The following is a 20,010-nucleotide window of genomic DNA, read 5'->3' on the forward strand; positions in this document are numbered from 1 at the left end:
AAAAAAAAAAAAAGTCTGGCTAGTTGCCTCTGAATTTTTTTTCTGACCAGCTTCTGAAGTTTTTGTTCCCAGTGATCACACAGGATCTGGGTGCAGCCTGTGGGCTAGGAATCCCAGGAGCCACAGCAGACTGAATCCACAGCAGCAAAGCCCCTTGATCTCATCTCTTGTAATGTAAATGCATTTCATCAATGCATAATACATTCTCATCTCACTGAGCTATAGAAAAATGAACTTTGCAGGAGAAAGCATGATCTGGAATTGCCTTGATCGAATCATAGTAATGTCCTTAGACCAGCAGTAAGTACCATCTTAAGAACAACTTCCTCAAAAAAGCCACCAGCAAAGGGCTTTTCTAGTCAAAATGTGAGTGAGAGAGGCCAGGACACCTCGGGTTAGGAGCTATATATAACTCAGAGACCCTGCAGCCCTGGGACTACTCCTTCCACAGGAATCCCCACACAGTGCTGACGAAGGTGGCCGATGGAGGCCAGCTTCCCAGGAGGATCTCAACTGATCTGTAAACAGAACATGCGGTCTTCTTTACAAGGACAGTCACCAGTGCAGAATTCAGTTCCCTACTTAGCAGAAAGTATTCACACTGCACATTTTTCAGGGCAAACAGAGTGGCCAAAGCCTATTCAGTTAACAAAAACATGCACTTATATGTCACTGAGATTTAGGCAGGAGACTCCTTAGCCACTGTCTTTAACCATCTGGCAGACCTTCACAGAGAGCCTCGAACAGGCAAAGATTTCCAGGATTCATTGATGAGGAAAGTTTAACAAACTAAAAAGAACTCTGTTTAAACATGTTATAAAGATATCAGAGTCAATAATTCATGCTGAAATCACTCAATCCTGCTGGCTATACATAGATGATCCCTTCACAGCACAAATGCGCAGCATACATCAAAAGGATCAATAAAATTAGACTGCTGGAATGTTTAAAAGCAGAGCCCTAACTTCATTGCTTCCTCTCCCAGAAATGCACCAGTGCTGAGATAGAGAACCAGGGAACCTCACTACCAGGGGTTAGACATGGGATACCAAGAGCTGGAAAGGGCAACAACAGCACAGGCTGGTGGTGCCTCACACACCTGCCAGTGCTTTAGGGGAGCTCGGTGTCTGGGCTTTAGCTACCCCAGCATTCAGGGCTGAGAAAACATCAGAAAACAGTTGTAGAAAGTCTTTTCTGTCCAGTAACAAGGCAGAGCACAAAGGGGGGACAGCCCCAATTCTCCCTGATCAGACTAAACACAGGTCAAAGATGGAAATCACAGATATATAGGACATAAGCAAGTTACCTAGCAGGTTATCGTTGAGAACTAAGAGATTTTCTTAAATATGCCTTTGCTTATATTCTCTTGAAATCATTAATAGAGGCTTTCAAAAAGGACACAGGAAATAAAACAAACCCTTACACATTGTTGATTAGAACACAAAGTAGTGCAAACACGATAGAAATCAGTATCAAAAACTAAAAATAGAACTACCCTACCATCCTGTGATACCACGTTTGGGCATTTATCTGCAGGAATGTAAGTAAGGATATAATAAAAGTGCATGCAGCAAAGCCATGTACATTGCAGCACTGTTCACAACAGCCAACCTATGGAAATAGCCTAGATAACCTACAACCGAAGAACAGATCAAAATATGTGAGCTATACATATAATAGAGTAGTACTCAGTCATAAAGAAAAATGAAGGTATGTGATTTTCAGGAATGGATCTGTAAACTACCAAATTAAGTGAAGTAAGCCAAATTCAGAAGGGCAAAAGTCATATGTTGTCTTTCATAAGTGGGTGCTACACTTAAAAGATCACACATAGGATCATTTATGTGTGTGCATATTTGTGATATATATATATATATACGAGACACATAATATTATACACATTGTGTATAAAACTTATATACTGTATGTAATATATAAAATACATATGCATACATCCAGACTATAGTATATTAATGGGTGAGACACCATGGTGAAGCCTCTTGGAACAGTTAGTATGCACTTGAGCAAAAATAAAAAATTTGGAAGTTGAAACATGTAATCTCTGGGGCATAAGTGCTAGAGGGAGTGGGGAAATTAAATAGAAAAGGTAAAGAAGGATGAACCTGATCAAAATATTTCATGTTGCCAGGCACCAGTGGCTCACACCTGTAATTCTAGTTACTCCAGAGGCTGAGATCTGAGAATCATGATTTAAAGCCATCCCAGGCAGAAAAGACTGTGAGACTCTTCTCTCCAATTAACTACCAGAAAAGCTGGAAGTGGAGCTGTGGTTCAGTGGTAAAGCACTCATCTTGAGCAAAATCTCAGGGACAGCATCTAGGCCCTAAGTTCAAGCCCCAGGACTGGCACTAAATATATCAGATGTGTAAAAAGTAGAACAATGAAGCTTCCTGAGACTGGTCTGAGAAAGGAGAGGAAGAGAAGGGAAAATAATAAGGAGATGACTTTGATCGCCATGCACTGTATGAATAAAAGGATATGTTACAATGTAACCCTTTGAACAACTGATAATAATAATGAAAATGACATAATAATAGTACATATTTATAGAGTGCAGTGTGAAAATTTAATGTACATATACAATGTGTAAGCACAGAATCAAAATAATTAATACTTCCAACTCTAGAATTTATCCTTTCTCTATGTTGGGAATCTTTGAACTCCTTTCATCTGTTTCTTATAAAAATATAGTAAATTGATGTGAATTACAGCCACTGACCATGCTGTAGAACACTGGAACTTTTTCCTCATTCCTAAGTATATTTTGGTACCTGTTGTCCATCCCTTCTATGTCACCTTCCTCCTCTGCTTTCTAGTCCTAGTGACTTTCCTTCTACTTTTTTTAATAGAAGCTTTAACTGGCTGCTGGGGCCAGACATGGTGGCACACATCTATAATTCCAGAGGAGCAGAGGTGTGAGGATCATGAGATCAGTGCCAAGGTGGGCTTGTTCATACTGAGACTCTTTCACATAATTAGTTAACCCAACAAATGGCTATTGGGGTACATATTTTAAAATAAAATTAAATGTTTGTTTTTCCAAGTAAATGACTGATTTTTACTGAGGATTGAATCTGTTTTCTCCTTTTTGGAAGTACCATCCCTGGGATTTCTGTGCACACCAAGGTCTTCCTCTCTGAGGAAGTCCACTGAGACTCTTATCTTCAATTAACCATCAAAAAGCCAGAAATAGACCCATGGATCAAGAGGTAGAGTGCCAGCCTTGAGTGAAAAAGCTAAGGGACACTGTCCAGGCACTGAGTTCAAGCCCAGTACCAACACATGTGCACACACACACACACACACACACACACACACACACACTATTAGTGTGTGCTAAAAATCCCTCATAAATGTAAAAGACCATCTGAATAATCCAGCTAGAAGTCTATTTTAGTATCAAACTAAAGTTTTGATTCAAACTGAAGTAGGGTTCAGTTGCACTGATTGATAAACACTATCCATCCCATGACCCTGGATGTGCAAGGTGAGACTTGTAATATTCTTGAATCAGCAGAAGCCCTTTGCCAGCCCTGAGCTCAGTCCCAAGCTCCCCTCTTTTATACATATGTCCCTACAGTTAGCCTACAGATTTTATTTTAACATGTTTTAATCACATAGTATCTTCCTGTGACTGAAATTTGCAGGTGAAAGTTGTTACCTGGAACAATTGATGTGCATTCATTACAACCACATGTTACTATCTTTAGAAAACTTGCAGGCCATTATTTTAAATTCAAGTGATTACAGTCTAAATTTCAGAATTCTCTTTGCTGAGGCAAAAGACACATGGGGTGAGCATTCCTAAGTTGAAAATCTGAAATGCTCTTAATCCAAAACTTTTTAAGCATTGAAATGACACCCAAGTGGAAAATTCCACACCATGAAAATTTGTTTCATGTAAAAATTTATTTAAAATATTGTATAAACTTACCTTTAGGCTATATGAGAGGTATATGGGAAATACGATATAGAAAAGATACACATATACACACACACACACACAAAAGAATTTTGTATTTAGACTTGGGTTCAATTGCCAAAATATCTTACTATGTATTTTCAAATACTCTAAAATCTGAAGGAAAAAAAACCCTTCAAAATACTTCTGATCTAAAAGACCATTGAACTAGAATATTCCTGGTCAAGGATGCTGTTTTCTTCCTTATTTTTAATCCTGTGGTACTACAAAATATATTTTATTAAAAGCAAGCCTTTTGGAAGCCTCTGAGCCCTAAGCTTATTATAGAAGGGTCTCTGTGAAGATTGTGCAGCTTTTCAGCAGGAAAGAAGAAAAAGGCTCCCTGAACCATGCAAGGGACCCAGCAGCTTCCAGTCACAGGCCTGGCAAAGAGTACACGGGTGTGCTTGGGTTTGGCGCCAGAAGCAGAGGCTGCCAATTGTACTATGCAGGGCTTAATTAAGTAATAGTTTTATGAGGTAGACGGCAATAGCCTGGGGGCAACTCAAGGCCTCAGGATTTATAGAGCTGTAATTGCAAACTGATAGTCTCAGCATGCACACAAAAGAGCCCATGATATTGGAAAGTTAATGTTGCAAGAGTAAAAGTCACACTCTTTCATGGTAAAGCAAGGTGCCCATGCCCCTAGGGGCTCTGCTCCATAAAACACCAGCTCGTCCAACCGGAGCACAGGTGACACCAGCAGGTGACACATGGAAGGAAAGATGGACCAATGCCGCTAAAGCATGTTTAAGAAATGCCTAATCATCAAAAGCAAGTAGAGGAAAAAATATGGAAGATAAAGCTACCTTCATCAGGAATATCAAGGGGATTTTAGTGGAGACAAGACAAAAAAATATATGGTAAGTCAGGCAGGAAATGGATGAGCTAAATTTCTAGAAGCCAACCAAAGACAGCCACTACCTTTAAGAACCATTGCAATTTCACCTTTCCACCAACAAGATAAATGGGAGGAAGTAATTTGTTCCAGGCAACTGATGAGGAGTGATTCGTCTCAGGTTCACCATGTCTAATTGTGGGGAATGTTTCTGATCACAGATTTTGAAACACAGAAAATGCTCCACTGAAAAGTCAGAGTCACACTTGTTGACTTACAGGTCTACCAGTTGTAGGCCATGCATGGAACAGAAAGTCCACTAGGATTTGGAAATTTGTCTTTTGATGTTATATATTTCATCTTCCATGTCATCCCACTGGGTCATTCTCTCTACAAGACCTCAGGAAAAATGATGAAACTTAAATAGCATATATGATTGCAATATGTGTGAAAGATGAAGATGTTCTTTTTATTAACCTGCAACATTGTGACTGGATTCAAAGGAAACATATAAAAACACAGGACAGATGTATAAGGAAAAGATTCAGTGGGGCTTATATGCTTAAATCAGTGTGACTGGGTGAAGATCTTGAAAGAGTTGATGAGTAGTGAAGAAAATTCCCAATCATCCAATTTGTTCAAGGCCATGTCATCAATCCTGACATCAAGGATCAAAGGCACCTCTGCCCCCAATAACTTTTTACCTTACACTGGGCCCTATCACTTAAAAGATACACCACCTATCCAAAGTGCCACAGGCTAGGGGTCAGGTCTACAACACCTGGGCCCTTGAGGAACACTTTAGCTCCAAACCACACATTCTTTTATCTCTATCAATGGCAGGATTTTCTTTTTATTTGGCCCAATGACCCACCAGGATACATGCGCACACACACACACACACACACACACACACACACACACACACACACACACTCTCCCCAAACCTCCAAGTTTTCTCAGTCTTCATTGGTCTTAGGCAATCGATGGGTCACTATTTTTAACTTGGGAGATGGGATAACATTTGTATCCTAGCTGGACAATCTTATGTCCTTCAGTTCCCTGACTGACTGAGAGCATTTCTGCCAGTGTGGCCAGGGACTTACAAGGCCACTGAGGCCATTGTCGTTTTTGTGGGCAAGGAGTGACACATTCTGCTTGTCTCATGGCCCACACTATTTCTATTTAGACTCCCACAACAGAACTTGTCACTGTTGGTCCAATTACTACATGAAGAACTTAGAAAGGCAATGCGTGGTTGGTCTGAAAATTTTAGGAAAATTCATTTCTGTGAATGAAATGCACTGTAGCTTGTAACTAGAATTTTCCATCATAATATTACCTTGCTCAAATGTATTACAAGTAATCTACATTAGATGTGTCCAGCACATGCTATTATTCAAGAGATGGAAAGTATTGCTACTTCTAGCATGCTTTTATCTGTAACTAAATATGTAGACACCATCTATGTACTGGTAATTTCCATAATTACTTAACTTACTCCAAAGTTTTACTGGAGCTCCAGAACCAAATATCCATCTGCCATCTTGTCATTTCCACATGGACACTACACTTACCAAATCACACACTTGAAACATGCACAGTTGTTTTTTTCTATCAATTATAACTCAGTAAAGTAGCTCTGATAATACTATATTCAAAAAGACCACACTCGCTGATTATATTCCTTCCCCAGATGCTGCCAATTCTGCCAGAGATGTGTCATACAACACAGCCCCCAAGATCCAACACTGAGCTTCATTCTTGGCTCCTGTCCCCTTCAATCTCATCTTTGTGTATGTGTGTGTGTGTGTGTGTGTGTGCACGCTCACGTGTGTGTGCACATGCACATGTGAGTACACAGTAAGAAACTCACCATCTTCACCTTTTGGTGATACAGGAGATTTAACCCAGGGCTTCATACATTCTAAGTACACTCTGTACCACAGTGCTTCACTCTTACCTCCTATCTTAACCATCTTAAGCATATACATCAGTGACATTAAGTTCTATGGCCATCATTCCTGCTTCTTCAATTTCTTCTATGTATTGACAACCTACTCTATGAAGCATTGTGCTAGATGTTTCAAACATAGGAAGATCCCTAGAACCAGGAAAATCAGGTCTTAAATGTATCTACTATATAGAAAAAAATTATGTGTCATGTTCCCAAGAAACATGTTCAAGCTGTGTATAATGAAGTAGTTAACTGACTGAAATCTAGATTTTTCCAATTTCATTACCTTTTTGACCTAGCAGCTCAAAATTGACTTCCAAATATTCTAGGTAAAACAAAAAATGATCCATAAGGCAGCAGCAAGTCACCTTTTCACTACCTATTACAGAAAGGTCTGTGATATAAGTGCTTGTGTTTTGCCAAAACATCATATTCTTTGCCTCAGCTGCTTTGCATGGGCTGTGTCTTCCTGGTCTCTTTCTTTCCTCCAAAACAAGTTCATCTAGCCCATGGCCTGCTCTCACTCTAAAGTGCTTTCTCTTTTCTTGACCTTGAAGCCTAGAGGCCTGCAGAGCTGGCCTGACAGGCTTCCGCATCAACAGGGCCTCTTGACCTGTTACCTGGCTTTGTCACAGCCCTTCACTAGACTACAGGCCTTAAAATGGAGACATTCCTAGTTATAGGCAACATATAAAACAAAAAGCAAAAAACCCAAAGAGAAAAGAAACAAGATTTGCCTTGCTAGCTTCTCCTACAGACTCAGTGTGTGCAAGGACTTCCTTGGAGCCGTGCACAAAATGAAAGGCCAGTTAGTCATCAAGAAGAGTAAAGTCCTGCCAGGAGCTCTTATTTGAATGAACCTTAAAGGCATCAGCTAAGAAAAATAAGCTAGCCACAGACAGCAAAAGCTGCATGCTCCCACTTTTACTAGGTAAATTCATCAAGGAAAGCAGGGGGTAGTTACCAGGATAGTGATGGAAGAATAAGATGTGATTTCATGAGGACAGTTTCAGCTTGGGAAGTTGAAAAAGCCCTGAAGATGACTGAAGATAATGATGGCTGTATAGCCACAGGGAAGTACTTAATGCCCAACATCACACTAAAATGATTAAAATGGTCCATTTTTGGTGGGTATATTTTACCACACAGATATATACCTTTTTGGAATTTCTTCTTAAGCCTGTCTTTCTGAACAGTCTGGGATTGCCTTGCTCCTAACTATGACCTCAGGGTCAGAGACGGACCTGAAGGGGTTCCAAGAGACCTATGAGCCTCAGTAACACAGTCCACCCCTCCTGCAATGCAAGAAGAAGAGGAGCCTGCTCCAGTGTGAATGCCACAGTGGCACAGCCCAGCTCTTCCTCCACTCTGAGACTTTGTCAGGAGGGCCTCAGGAGCCTTCCTTGCACAATGCTTGCTTATAGGCTTTCCAGACAGTGCACCCCAAGGAACAAGAGCCCAATCTACCTCACCTACCCTTTCCCCAATAGAGCTAGCAAGTCTGGGAGTACAGATGTGAAACAGTAGTCTCCAGTCTGAGTATCTGATCCTCCCTCACCCTCTCCATCCCCAACTGTTACTTTAGGGCATGTTCACTGGTGTTCTATATGAGCACTTGGGCTCACACAGTGACTCTTCACTGTGAGTCTTCACAGTGAGGCCAAAGGCAGATACTCTTTGGGGAGGAACACAAAGGCACAAGACTTCCTACCTCTATTTATATAAAATAATATGTATCAAAATGAACTTTAGGAAATGGAAACATAAGGTTTTCCTTTTCTTTTTCTTTCTTTTCTTTTTATTCTTGTTTGTTCATTTACCTGTCTTTGAGGGGGAGTAAGGGGCACATAAATGGAGGAACAAAGGGTAATGAAGCAGTAGTACTTAGTAGAAACTATGTTGAAAATGAACTATACAACTTGTGGGCTAGGAAAGGAAGGAAAAACTGGATGGGAGCAAAGGAAGTGACATTGTCCAAAAAAAAAAAAATACTCATTACCTTGACTTATGAAACTGTAACCCCTCTGTACATCATCTCTATAATAACAATTTTACAAAAAGAAAAGGAATCTTATAGTGACCAGGCCTGAACCCTCCTGGAAGTCTCTACTAACCACATACAGGAACTGTCTTTCCACATAGGCTCCATCATGCCTAACTGTAGTCCTGGGAGAAGTACAAAGGCCAACAGAAAATTAGTTGTAAGCCTAGAAGTAAATCATCCCTGTAAAACTATTTTCTTTTTTTTCTTTTCTTTTTTTTTTTTTGGCCAGTCCTGGGGCTTGGACTCAGGGTCTGAGCACTGTCCCTGGCTTCTTTTTGCTCAAAGCTAGCACTCTGCCAGTTGAGCCACAGCGCCACTTCTGGCCATTTTCTGTATATGTGGTGCTCACAGCGCCACTTCTGGCCATTTTCTGTATATGTGGTGCTGGGGAATTGAACCCAGGGCCTCATGTATACGAGGCAAGCACTCTTGCCACTAGGCCATATCCCCAGCCCCTGTAAAACTATTTTCTCTAAAATATTTAATGTGTCTTTTAAAAAGGAAAGAAAAACCCCTTAATGCTAGCTTATGAAGAATAAAAAGGCCAGGATTTATGCAAAGAAAGGATGGACATTGTCTACAAAGATATGTACTTTTTACCTGACTTATGTAAATGTAACCCCTCTGTACTTAACCTTTATAATAACTATTACATTTTTAAAAATAGGATTTATGTTTAGAGCCTCATCAATATTCTGAATCTTACAAGAAGTAAAATGTGAAAGATGTTAGTAACTTTCTCCTTTTACACATGAGTTCAGTTTCTCCTTGTGTGAATGTAGCAGAAACAAGAAAGTCATCATGAGTTGATAACTAGCTCCAAAGCAAACAGGAGTGAGGGCAAAAAGCCCCAGGATCCTGGTGCTGTGCCTTGACTGTCTATGCCAACACCGGAGGGCAGCAATGTCCAGCCATCCCTGGACAGCAGATGGCTAACACTATAAGCTAGGAGAAAAGAGCACCCAGGACAAATGGAGGTTACAGTTAGGGGTGTCTCTGCTTCGGCAAGGGGAGCCTTGAAGAGATAAGGCTTAGTAAAATGAGCCAGCCATACACCAAAGGACTTATTTGGTAGAATTCTGCTTACATGAGCTATCTTGTCATTCTATTTAGGCTTATAAGCCAAAGAACTCTCACAGTGCTAGAAGTCCAAGGTCAATTCACTGGCAGAGGTGAAAGACATCTTCCTGGCAAAGTTGACCATCTTTTCACTGTATCTTTATGTGGTGTGGGGGATTGCTCTGAGGAGTCTTGAGTCTCTTTCATAAGCAAGGGCTTTTCCTCTTCTCTTCATGTAAGGGCTAGAGCAAGCCCCTGGTTACCCTCAGATGGCTGGCAGAGTCACACCTGTCACGATCACTAATCCCACTCCTGAGGATTCTGCTCTCTAACCTAATAACTTTTCAGTACTGTTATCTTGGGTGTTATGATTTCAACATAGCAGATGGGGGAGACACAAACCTTCTGATAAATGTAATCAAACTCATAGAAGCAGAAAGCAGAAGAATGTCACCTGGAATTGGGCAGGAGGGGATAAATAATCAGTTACTGTGCACAGAGTCAGTTCTGCAAGATGAAAAAAGTTCTGGAGTTAAATAGTGCTAGGCGGTTGCATAATATGATAATTCATACATATGTAATATTGCTGCTCTTGAGAAATGGTTAAAATAGTATATTTTATGTTATGTATATTTTCATATGACAGAAAAAAATCTAATTCTTACCTTTCCCAAATTCAAAACAACACATAGGCAAAAACGAAGGCAAGATGACTGCTCCAGCTCTGGACACCAGGGCTCTTGCTGGCTTTCTCCACACAGGTGGACGTCAGCAATCTAGCCTTCACAGGGCCCTTCCTGGTCCACTTACACACCTTTAGGCAAGTGAGGGAATGGGCAGTACTTGAGCCAGCACTAGCCACATGTACCTCCCCATTGCTGTCACAGCCAGGAATGGTCTTCATGGACTCCTGTTCACACATTGCAGTGTGCTTCACTGAATCCTCAGTCATCCACTGAAACAAAGAGGAAAAGTCCCAGCAGGGGTGAGAGGCCATTCCAGGACTTTCTTAGAAAAGCCCAGGTAGTGGCAACCCCAAGTTTCCCACGTGGGGAAGGGCACAGGCCTCTAGAATTCCTGGCTCTTTCACTGTATACCAGTTTGCTCACCCTAGTCATGAATTTACTGTCCACTCACTCTGGCTCTTGTCTACTCCTCAGGTAGCTGCTGTTCCTAGATGCCCCGTACCAGCCTTCCCTGCCTACAAGTCCCTCAGAGGAATCCTCTGTTCCCCATCCTCTCCTCTTCTCTTCAAGCAAAGGCTAGAGAAGCCCCCTGGACACCCTCACATGGCTGGCAGAGTCACACCTGTCAATTAGGCAGTCCTTTGTTTTGGGCGGTTGGGTTTTTTTTCCCAGTGGTTTTATGAGGTGAACATGGTCCTCAAGGGGCTAATGTGACAACTGATGTGACAATGGCAGATTTATGGAGCCTTCCTTCGCCCCTGGCCCAGCTGGCTTTCCTAGGGATACCTCACAGATTTCCCAGGCCCAGCTTTGCCTCTCTGAGGCATCATGTGGGATGAACACACAAATAAGGCTATAGTGTGGAGGGGTGGCCTGAACAGAAGGCAGCCATAGAAGGCTATGCATGGCATGGCTGTGAACAGTCATGTGCATGGGCATACATGCATGTCCATGCACACTCACCTACCCATGCACACATGTATTAAGCTCTGGGAAGTGGCAGGTGAGTCTCAGCAGAGGATAGAAAAGCCATCTCATTTACTGTCTGTTCTTTGTGTGCAGATTTTAAGCATTATTGGACCACTTGGGGTTTGGAAGCCAGGCTGATGCAGAGCCAGACTGCATCAATCAGCATTGAAAGGAACCATTCTTCCCTCTGTGCCAGCCCTCCTGCCCCACCACACCTCCCTCCAGTGAAACCCGAGCGTTTCCTTTCCCGTCAGCCTTCTCCTGAAAGCCAGAGCACTGGGCCAAACCTTGCAGCTCAAGCAGGCCCACGTGACTCTTGAACAGCAGTCTAGGTCCCAAGGTGGGAAACCGTCTGTCAACAGCCTCCATATTTATGTTCACAGGCCTGGCTGGTCTGGGGTGCAAAGCTATTGTTCAAGCCATCAATCACACAGGGAGTTCCCAGGATTTTTGGCTTTCCCTCCAGAGAGCACTCTACAGGTGTGAGCAAGACAGTTTCCCCCTAGGCTGCTTTTCCTTCAAGATCGAGATCATTCTGATTTGGGGATTCAATTAAGGAGCCAACCACAGTTCTCTCTCTCCCTCTCCCTCTCCCTCTCCCTCTCCCTCTCCCTCTCCCACTCCCTCTCCCTCTCTCTCTCTCTCTCTCTCTCTCTCTCTCTCTCTCTCTCTTCCCCTCACCCCTAGAAGGTATTGCCCCCTTTAAGAAACTTGAATGAGTCATTCTCTATCCTGGGGGGGGACCTTCAACTAGAGTGCTCTCTGCCTTTGGTGATGGACAAGCTTCTCTACATTTCCAATTAGAAACCACAGGCTGTGTTTCCTAACACACATGGAAGTCCCTCAGGATTGGCTTCAGGGCCCACCTCCCTTATTTCCCCTCACTCCCACTCCCAGCCACCACAGCCCAGGATACCAAAATCTCCACAAATGCAAGTCATTTATAGGCACCAGTGGAGCACTGCATGGAGCCCCCCACATCCTCCTTGCAATCTTCTCTACGTGACTTGTATAATCTAAGGAAAGCAAATGCTAGGTAATACTTGCTAATACTGTACCATTTAGGAAATTGTGATGGGGGAAATGTGTTATGTTCCTATGTAACAGGTGGGGTTGTTTTTAGACTTTCAGTCCAGCCTTGTTTTAGTTGATAGATGTGGGACATGCAAATAGAGAGAGCTATGCATATTTTAAAATATTCTACTTTCATTATAAAGCAATTTCAGAACCTTAAAGAATTTTTTTTTTAAAAAGGAAGGTTATAACTCACAATATCACTTTTTAACTCCTTGGTTTTCTTTGTGTGTGTGTTGGTACTGGGGCTTGAACTCAGGGACTAGGCACTGTCTTTTAGCTTTTTTTCTCAACTCTGCACTCTATCATTTGGCCCACTGCTCCACTTCCAGATTTTGCTGGTAAATTGGAGGTAAGAGTCCCTCAGATTTGTCTACCCAGAATTGGATTCAGACTTTGACCTTCAGATCTCAGCCTCCTGAGTGGCAAAAATTACAGGTGGGAGCTCCTGGCACCTGATTTGCTTAAATTTTCTAATGCTAACTGTCTGCCATAGTTGATCAAATACATACTTCACCCAGCTTTAGCTAGCTATCCAGAACTTTCAAATCTTATATTTTATATATTATAATATTAATATATATTTACATATTATGATATTTATATATTAATATTTATATATTATAATATATTATAATTCATTAATAAGATTACATATGGTGAATTTGTGATGATGAATTTACTGAAAGCCACTTCCATTTCCAATAAAGACTGAAAGTTTAAGACTTGATGGTTATTGCATTCAGAGACAGCTAGGCTTTATTGTCCTTCCCTCATTGCTGGATATTTGGGTGCACTATGTGTAGACAGGTGGTCTTTTCCATGTAAGATAGATTTCCTTCAGTGAGTTGACTGGATCTGCTTACTACTGTCATTTTGAGGACTTGAAACATCCAAATTGCTTTAAACAATTTTTAACTCCAAACTGCTTTTAATAATTTATGAAAGCAAGCATAGTTTAACTACAAACTTGCCAGAAATTAGTGTTTGGTGACATGGTAGATTAAAGATATGATAAACCTAAAGAATATTTAATTTTCATTTCTTTGATGAGTAGTGAAAGTTTGGGATTACTTTTGTTGTTGTTTTCTCCTGCCTCGCTACACCCTGGTTGCAAAGCAAAGGATGAAGGAGCAGGGGGGCAAGATCACCAAGACAGTCTACAAATTTACTACTTTCCTCAGCTCAGAGAGAGAGGGGCTGTGTTAGGAGATGGGGCAGAGTGCAAAGAAACACTTTCTAGAGAGAGCATTGGTCATAGCCCTCTCCTTCCCTTTCCTGGGAAATGCACACATCTGCTTCATCCTGGGGCTGCGGCCATTTAAGGGCTCTTTCACCTAGTGGCTCCTCCTCTTCTTGACCACAGGCTCAAGCTCATTCCCTACAGCTATCTGTTATTCAAAAACAATACTTTCTTTTCTGCAGCTCAAGGGATCAAACATGCAGCTTTACTTATGCTGGGCAAGTGTTCAATCCCCAGCCCCAAAGCCAATTCTTCTAACACTTCCTCTAATTTTTTTTGGCCAGTCCTGTGGCTTGAACTCAAGGCCTGAGCACTGTCCTTAGTTTCTTTTTGCTCAAGGCTAGCACTCTACCACTTGAGCCACAGTGCCACTTCTTTTTCTATATATGTGGTGTGGAGGAATCGACCCAGGGCTTCATGAATACGAGGCAAGCACTCTACCACTAGTCCATATTCACAGCCCCATCCTCTGCTTTCTTTTCAGTCATGTCTCCTCATTTACTCGGAATAACTCCATTCTGGAATTGCTCATCTCAGAGGACCCCTGTAAACTCAGAGAACTTTCAGCTCCTAGTAGGCCAGCCTGCCACCTGAAGGGTACCCATCTCATGTACAAAGCGCTAGCTCAGTATTGGTCATATATGTAGTGGAACTATACCAGTCCCAGCAGGACAGTCATACTATCCAGGTGGTCCTCCTGGGATCAGCAATCAGTGACAGCCTGGTGACAACATTACTGGCCCCTGGCTGTAGGATCTCAGCCCAGGACTTCAATCTGGGGTGTCAGAAAAGATGAACATTCATCCATCCTTTCCTTGATTTGTAGCATTTCTGGATCTTTATTAAGGAAATTTTGTCCTGTGCCAAGGAGCCCAAGTGTTTCTACTACTCCTTCTTTTAGTGTTTTTGGGGTATCTGTTTTAATTTCGAGGTCTTTGATCCATTTGGAATTGATTTGGGTGCAGGGTGATATATAAGGATCTAGTTTTAGTTTGTTGCAGGTATTGAACCAGTTTTGCCAGCACCGTTTGTTAAAGAAGCTATCTTTCTTCCATCCTATTTTTTTAGCTCCTTTATCAAAGATTAAGTAGGCATAGTTCTGTGGGTTCTTTTCTGGGTCTTCAATTTTGTTCCATTGGTCTTCAGGCCTGTTCCAGTGCCAATACCAACCTGTTTTTATTACTATAGCTTTATAATACAGCTTGAAGTTGGGTATTGTAATCCCTCTAGCACTGTTCTTTCTGCTTAGGATTGTTTTTGCTATTCTAGGTCTTTTATTGTTACATATGAATTTCTGGATTGCTTTCTCTATTTCATTAAAAAATGGCGTTGGGATATTAATGGGTATTGCATTGAATTTGTGGATAGCCTTTGGCAATATTGCCATTTTGATTATATTAATCCTCCCAATCCAGGAGCATGGGAGGTTTTTCCATTTCCTTAGTTCTGCATTAATTTCATTTTTCTTATTTTTAAAGTTCTCATCATAGAGGTCTTTCACTTCTTTGGTTAAGGTTATTCCTAGATATTTTATGTTTTTTGAGGCTATTGCAAACGCAGTTGCTTTCCTGATTTTGGCCTCGGTATTCAGGTCATTAGCATATAGAAAGGCCGTTGATTTTTTTCTTTTTTTCTTTTTATTTTTTGGCCAGTCCTGGGGCTTGGACTCAGGGCCTGAGCACTGTCCCTGGCTTCTTTTTGCTCAAGGCTAGCACTCTGCCACCTGAGCCACAGCGCCACTTCTGGCCATTTTCTGTATATGTGGTGCTGGGGAAATGAACCCAGGGCCTCATGTATAGGAGGCAAGCACTCTTTGCCACTAGGCCATATCCCCACCCATAGGCCGTTGATTTTTGAGGGTTTATTTTATATCCTGCTACTTTGCCAAAGTTTTGGATCAGCTCTAGTAGCTTGGGGGGTAGAGTCTATGGGGTTCTTTAGGTATAGCATCATGTCATCTGCGAAAAGAGAAAGTTCTGCAGGGCAAAGGACATAGCTCACAAGATAAGCAGAAAGCCCACAGATTGGGAAAAGATCTTTACAGGCCATACAATGGACAAAGGTGTCATATCTAAAATATATGCAGAACTAAAAAAGATTAAATTTCTCCAAAACAAAACCGCAAAGAACCAACAGCCCCCTCAACAAGTGGGCCAAAGACTTAAAAAGAGACTTCTCTGATGAGGAAATGAGAATGGCCAAGAGACATATGAAAAAGTGCTCGATGTCACTGGCCATAAAAGAAATGCAAATCAAAACAACATTGAGATTCCATCTCACCCCAGTAAGAATGTCCTATATCAAGAAAACTAACAATAATAAATGTTGGAGCTGGGAATATGGCCTAGTGGCAAGAGTTCTTGCCTCGTATACATGAAGCCCTGGGTTCGATTCCCCAGCACCACATATATAGAAAACGTCCAGAAGTGGCGCTGTGGCTCAAGTGGCAGAGTGCTAGCCTTGAGTAAAAAGAAGCCAGGGACAGTGCTCAGGCCCTCAGTCCAAGCCCTAGGACTGGCCAAAAATAAATAAATAAATAAATAAATAAATAATGTTGGAGGGGATGTGGCCAAAAGGGAACCCTACTTCATTGTTGGTGGCAATGTAAACTGGTTCAGCCACTCTGGCAAGTGGTATGGAGATTCCTCAGAAGGCTAAACATAGAGCTCCCCTATGACTCAGCAACCCCACTTTTGGGCATCTACCCAAAAGACCACAAACAAGAACACACTAAAGCCACCAGCACAACAATGTTCATCGCAGCACAATTTGTCATAGCTAAAAAATGGAACCAACCCAGATGCCCCTCAGTAGATGAATGGATCAGGAAAATGTGGTACATATACACAATGGAATTTTAAGCCTCTGTCAGAAAGAATAACATTGCCCATTTGTAAGGAAATGGAAGGACTTGAAAAAAGTTATACTATGTGAAGTGAGCCAGACTCAAAGAAACATGGACTCTATGGTCTCCCTTATAGGGAATAATTGGCACAGGTTTAGGATAGTCACAGCAGAGGATCACAAGAGCCTAATAGTTATGCCCTTATAAACACATAAGATGATGCTAAGTGAAATGAACTCCATGTTATGGAAACGACTGTTATATCACTGCTGTAATTACTTTCAACATGCCATGTGAAACCGTAGCTTCTATTGTTGATGATCCTCTTATATCCCCTTCCTGTGGTTGTACTTGCACTATCAATGTATCTCATCTGAGTACACTGGATACTGTATATACTGGTATTAGAACTAGGGAAGTGAAAGGGAATATCAAAAGCGAGAGACAAAGGATAAAAAGACAAACGACTCCAAAAGCAATACTTGCAAAACCATTTGGTGTAAACCAACTGAACAACTCATGGAGGGAGAGGGAAAGGGAAAGGGGGAGGTGAGGAATGAGGGAGGAGATAACAAACAGTACAAGAAATGTACCCAAGGCCTAATGTATGAAACTGTAACCTCTCTCTGTACCTCACTTTGACAATAAATAAGGAAAAAAAAAAAAGATGAACACTTTCTTGTTTGAGTTGATTTAAATCTTTGCCTTTTTGAAATGCTCAGATCATCTGTTTCCTGTGCTTTTGTTTTCAGCTTTACTTGGCTAGTGTTAAAGACATAAACAAAGGTTTTAGAAACCAAGGTTTCTAAAAGGTACTGGGAATGGGGGTAAGATTTGAGGATTTACTTTCCTTTCTTCCCAGGTTTCTTGTTTTCCTCATTAATTTAAAATGGCACTTTTTAGCACAGATGATAAATTTTTACATGTATTTGAGTAGTCTTGAGCTTGTGAGACTGTTAAATTGTTATTTGCTACCTATGCATCAAAAACAAAGTTTTCATTCTCTATTTTGTGTTGCACAGATATTCCCATCCCCTGGTTCTTTCCTTTTCTATAACTTTTTATTCTTGTATGTTCCCATGTGAAGATTAGCATTAGTGTTAAACCATCACAAAGTATGTGGGGTTTTTGATTTGAGATTTTGTTCAGTTGGTTTGTTTTGGCTTTTGCTTGTTTGTTGGGTCTGGGCTAAGTCCTATTTGAACTATATAAATTTTTACGTAGATTCGGATTCATTTTACTCCTATTTAGCCATTCTGTGATTTTTTTGCTATTGTACATACTTTTTATTTCATATTTTTCATGTACATATTTTATTATACCTGAGGCTAACAGGTTTTTTTTTGTGGTTTTTTTTTTAATTTATTTTTGCCAGTCCTGGGGCTTGCACTCAGGGCCTGAGCACTGTCCCTGGCTTCTTTTTGCTCAAGGCTAGCACTCTGCCACTTGAGCCACAGCACCACTTCTGGTGGTTTTCTATATATGTGGTGCTGGGGAATTGAACCCAGGGCTTCATGTATACAAGTCAAGCACTCTTGCCATTAGGCCATATTCCCAGCCCCGGCTAACAGGTTTTTAAAGTATAATGGGAGTTGCATATAATGATTAGTTTGCCTTCTGTTTCCAAATGTTGATATATCTCATTTCTCTCTTCTGGGTTATATTAAGTGATTCATAGAACAGTTATGTCCATCAGCTTTATATGACTGTGATAAAATACCTAAGAACAAGAACTTAAAAGGAGAAAGGTCTTTGGGGCTCATAGTTTAAGGAGTTTCAGTCCCTAGTCACTTGGTGATGTTGCTTTGGGACTGTAGTGGAGGTGTACATCATGGTGGGAGAACATGACAGAGCATGTGCTCACCTCATGATGAGAGAGGAATCAGATGGAGTTCCAATATCCCCTTCAAAGTGAGCTCACTTCCTCCCACAAAGCTATACCACCTCCCAGAGACACCAACCCTTTAGCTATGTGCCTTTGGGGGACACCTAAGTCCAAAATTAAAATCTCTGTGTGTGTGGGCGCGAGGGCATGCGCGCGCATGCTACATGCATGTACATGCTTATCCTGAGCTTGAACTTGTCCTAGGTGCCATCCCTGACCTTTTTCTGCTCAGAGATAGCTTTCTACCACTTGAGCCAAAGGTCTGCTTTCAGCAACTTGGTAATTAATTACAGATAAAAGTCGCACAGACTTTCTTGCATGGGCTAACTTTGAACCTCAGTCCTCAGATCTCAGCCTCCCAAGTAGCTAGAATTACAGGTGTGAGCTACCCATGTTTTAAATCCAAATTCTAATAGCAGTGTTACATGACATTTGTGAAAAGACAAATGTCTCTTGTCCTTTCTTTGATGCAAATGCTTCATGTGTTTTGTTTATTTGTAAATATGATACTGTCTTTGGAATTGAAATATACTTTGATGTCATGTTAAGAAAGTATCTTTTGAGAGAGCAGGACATCTGGCTTCCGAGCTGCTGTCTGTGTAGTAATGACAGAGGAGTGAATTTAAAATGGGTGATGTTGAGAAAGGCAAGACGATTTTTGTTCAAAAGTATGCCCAGTGGCACAGCATTGAAAAGGGAGGCAAGCACAAGACCGGGCCTACTCTCCATGGTCTGTTTGGTTGGAAAACAGGTCAAGCAGCTGGATTCACTTATGCATATGCCCACAAGAACAAAGGCATCACCTGGGGAGAGGATACACTGATGGAGTACTTGGAGAATCCCAGAAAGTACATCCCAGGAACAAAAATGATCTTCACTAGCATTAAGTAGAAGGGAGAAAGGGCAGATTTGATTGCTTACCTCAAAAAAGCTGAAAATGAGTAAGAGCCACTGCCTTATGTATTTATTGCAAAACAAATGTCTCATGGCTTTTTAATGTGTATTATAATTCAATTGATCTCTAATACCAGATTTCAGATCATGAATGGCTGGCAGAATATTTTTGGACAGTCCTGATTTAAGGGAAAATGGCTTGTGGTTAAGTCAATGTGATCTTTAAAAAAAAAATACTGTCGTTTATTCCCCTTTCTGTGAAATGATTGGACTTAATAATGTTCAATTTTTCAACAAGTTAGGGAATACCATCTCCAAATCTGTCAGATTGGTTTTATTTTCAGATTTATCTAGCTAATTATGAGAACATCTTTTAAACATGGGGGAAATCCCTTCACCATTTGACAATCACGCAAAATTAACCTGTTTGAAATTGTGATTATTAACTTGTTAAAGGCAATGGTTGAAGATCAGGAAGCAATGTCTATATTTTTGGTCTTGACTATGCCAATTTAATTAGAATTCCCTGTCTCT

The 20,010-nt window shown here is 41.2% G+C and overlaps 1 protein-coding gene across 1 annotated transcript; it reads left to right on the plus strand.

Annotated features, from left to right (window-relative positions):
* The first annotated feature begins 19,209 nt into the window (after nucleotides 1–19,209).
* LOC125352267 (cytochrome c, somatic-like) lies at nucleotides 19,210–19,473 on the plus strand. The gene has a single exon (XM_048347389.1). It carries the CDS (start codon nucleotides 19,210–19,212, stop codon nucleotides 19,471–19,473), a length of 264 nt encoding a protein of 87 aa, XP_048203346.1.
* Nucleotides 19,474–20,010: the final 537 nt, after the last annotated feature.

The sequence above is a fragment of the Perognathus longimembris genome, chromosome 6 (assembly GCF_023159225.1).
Source record: "Perognathus longimembris pacificus isolate PPM17 chromosome 6, ASM2315922v1, whole genome shotgun sequence".
Lineage (NCBI taxonomy): Eukaryota > Metazoa > Chordata > Mammalia > Rodentia > Heteromyidae > Perognathus > Perognathus longimembris.

Excerpts from the sequence above, each read along its gene's own strand:
- LOC125352267 (XM_048347389.1), top strand. The coding sequence starts at position 19,210 with ATGGGTGATGTTGAGAAAGGCAAGACGATTTTTGTTCAAAAGTATGCC.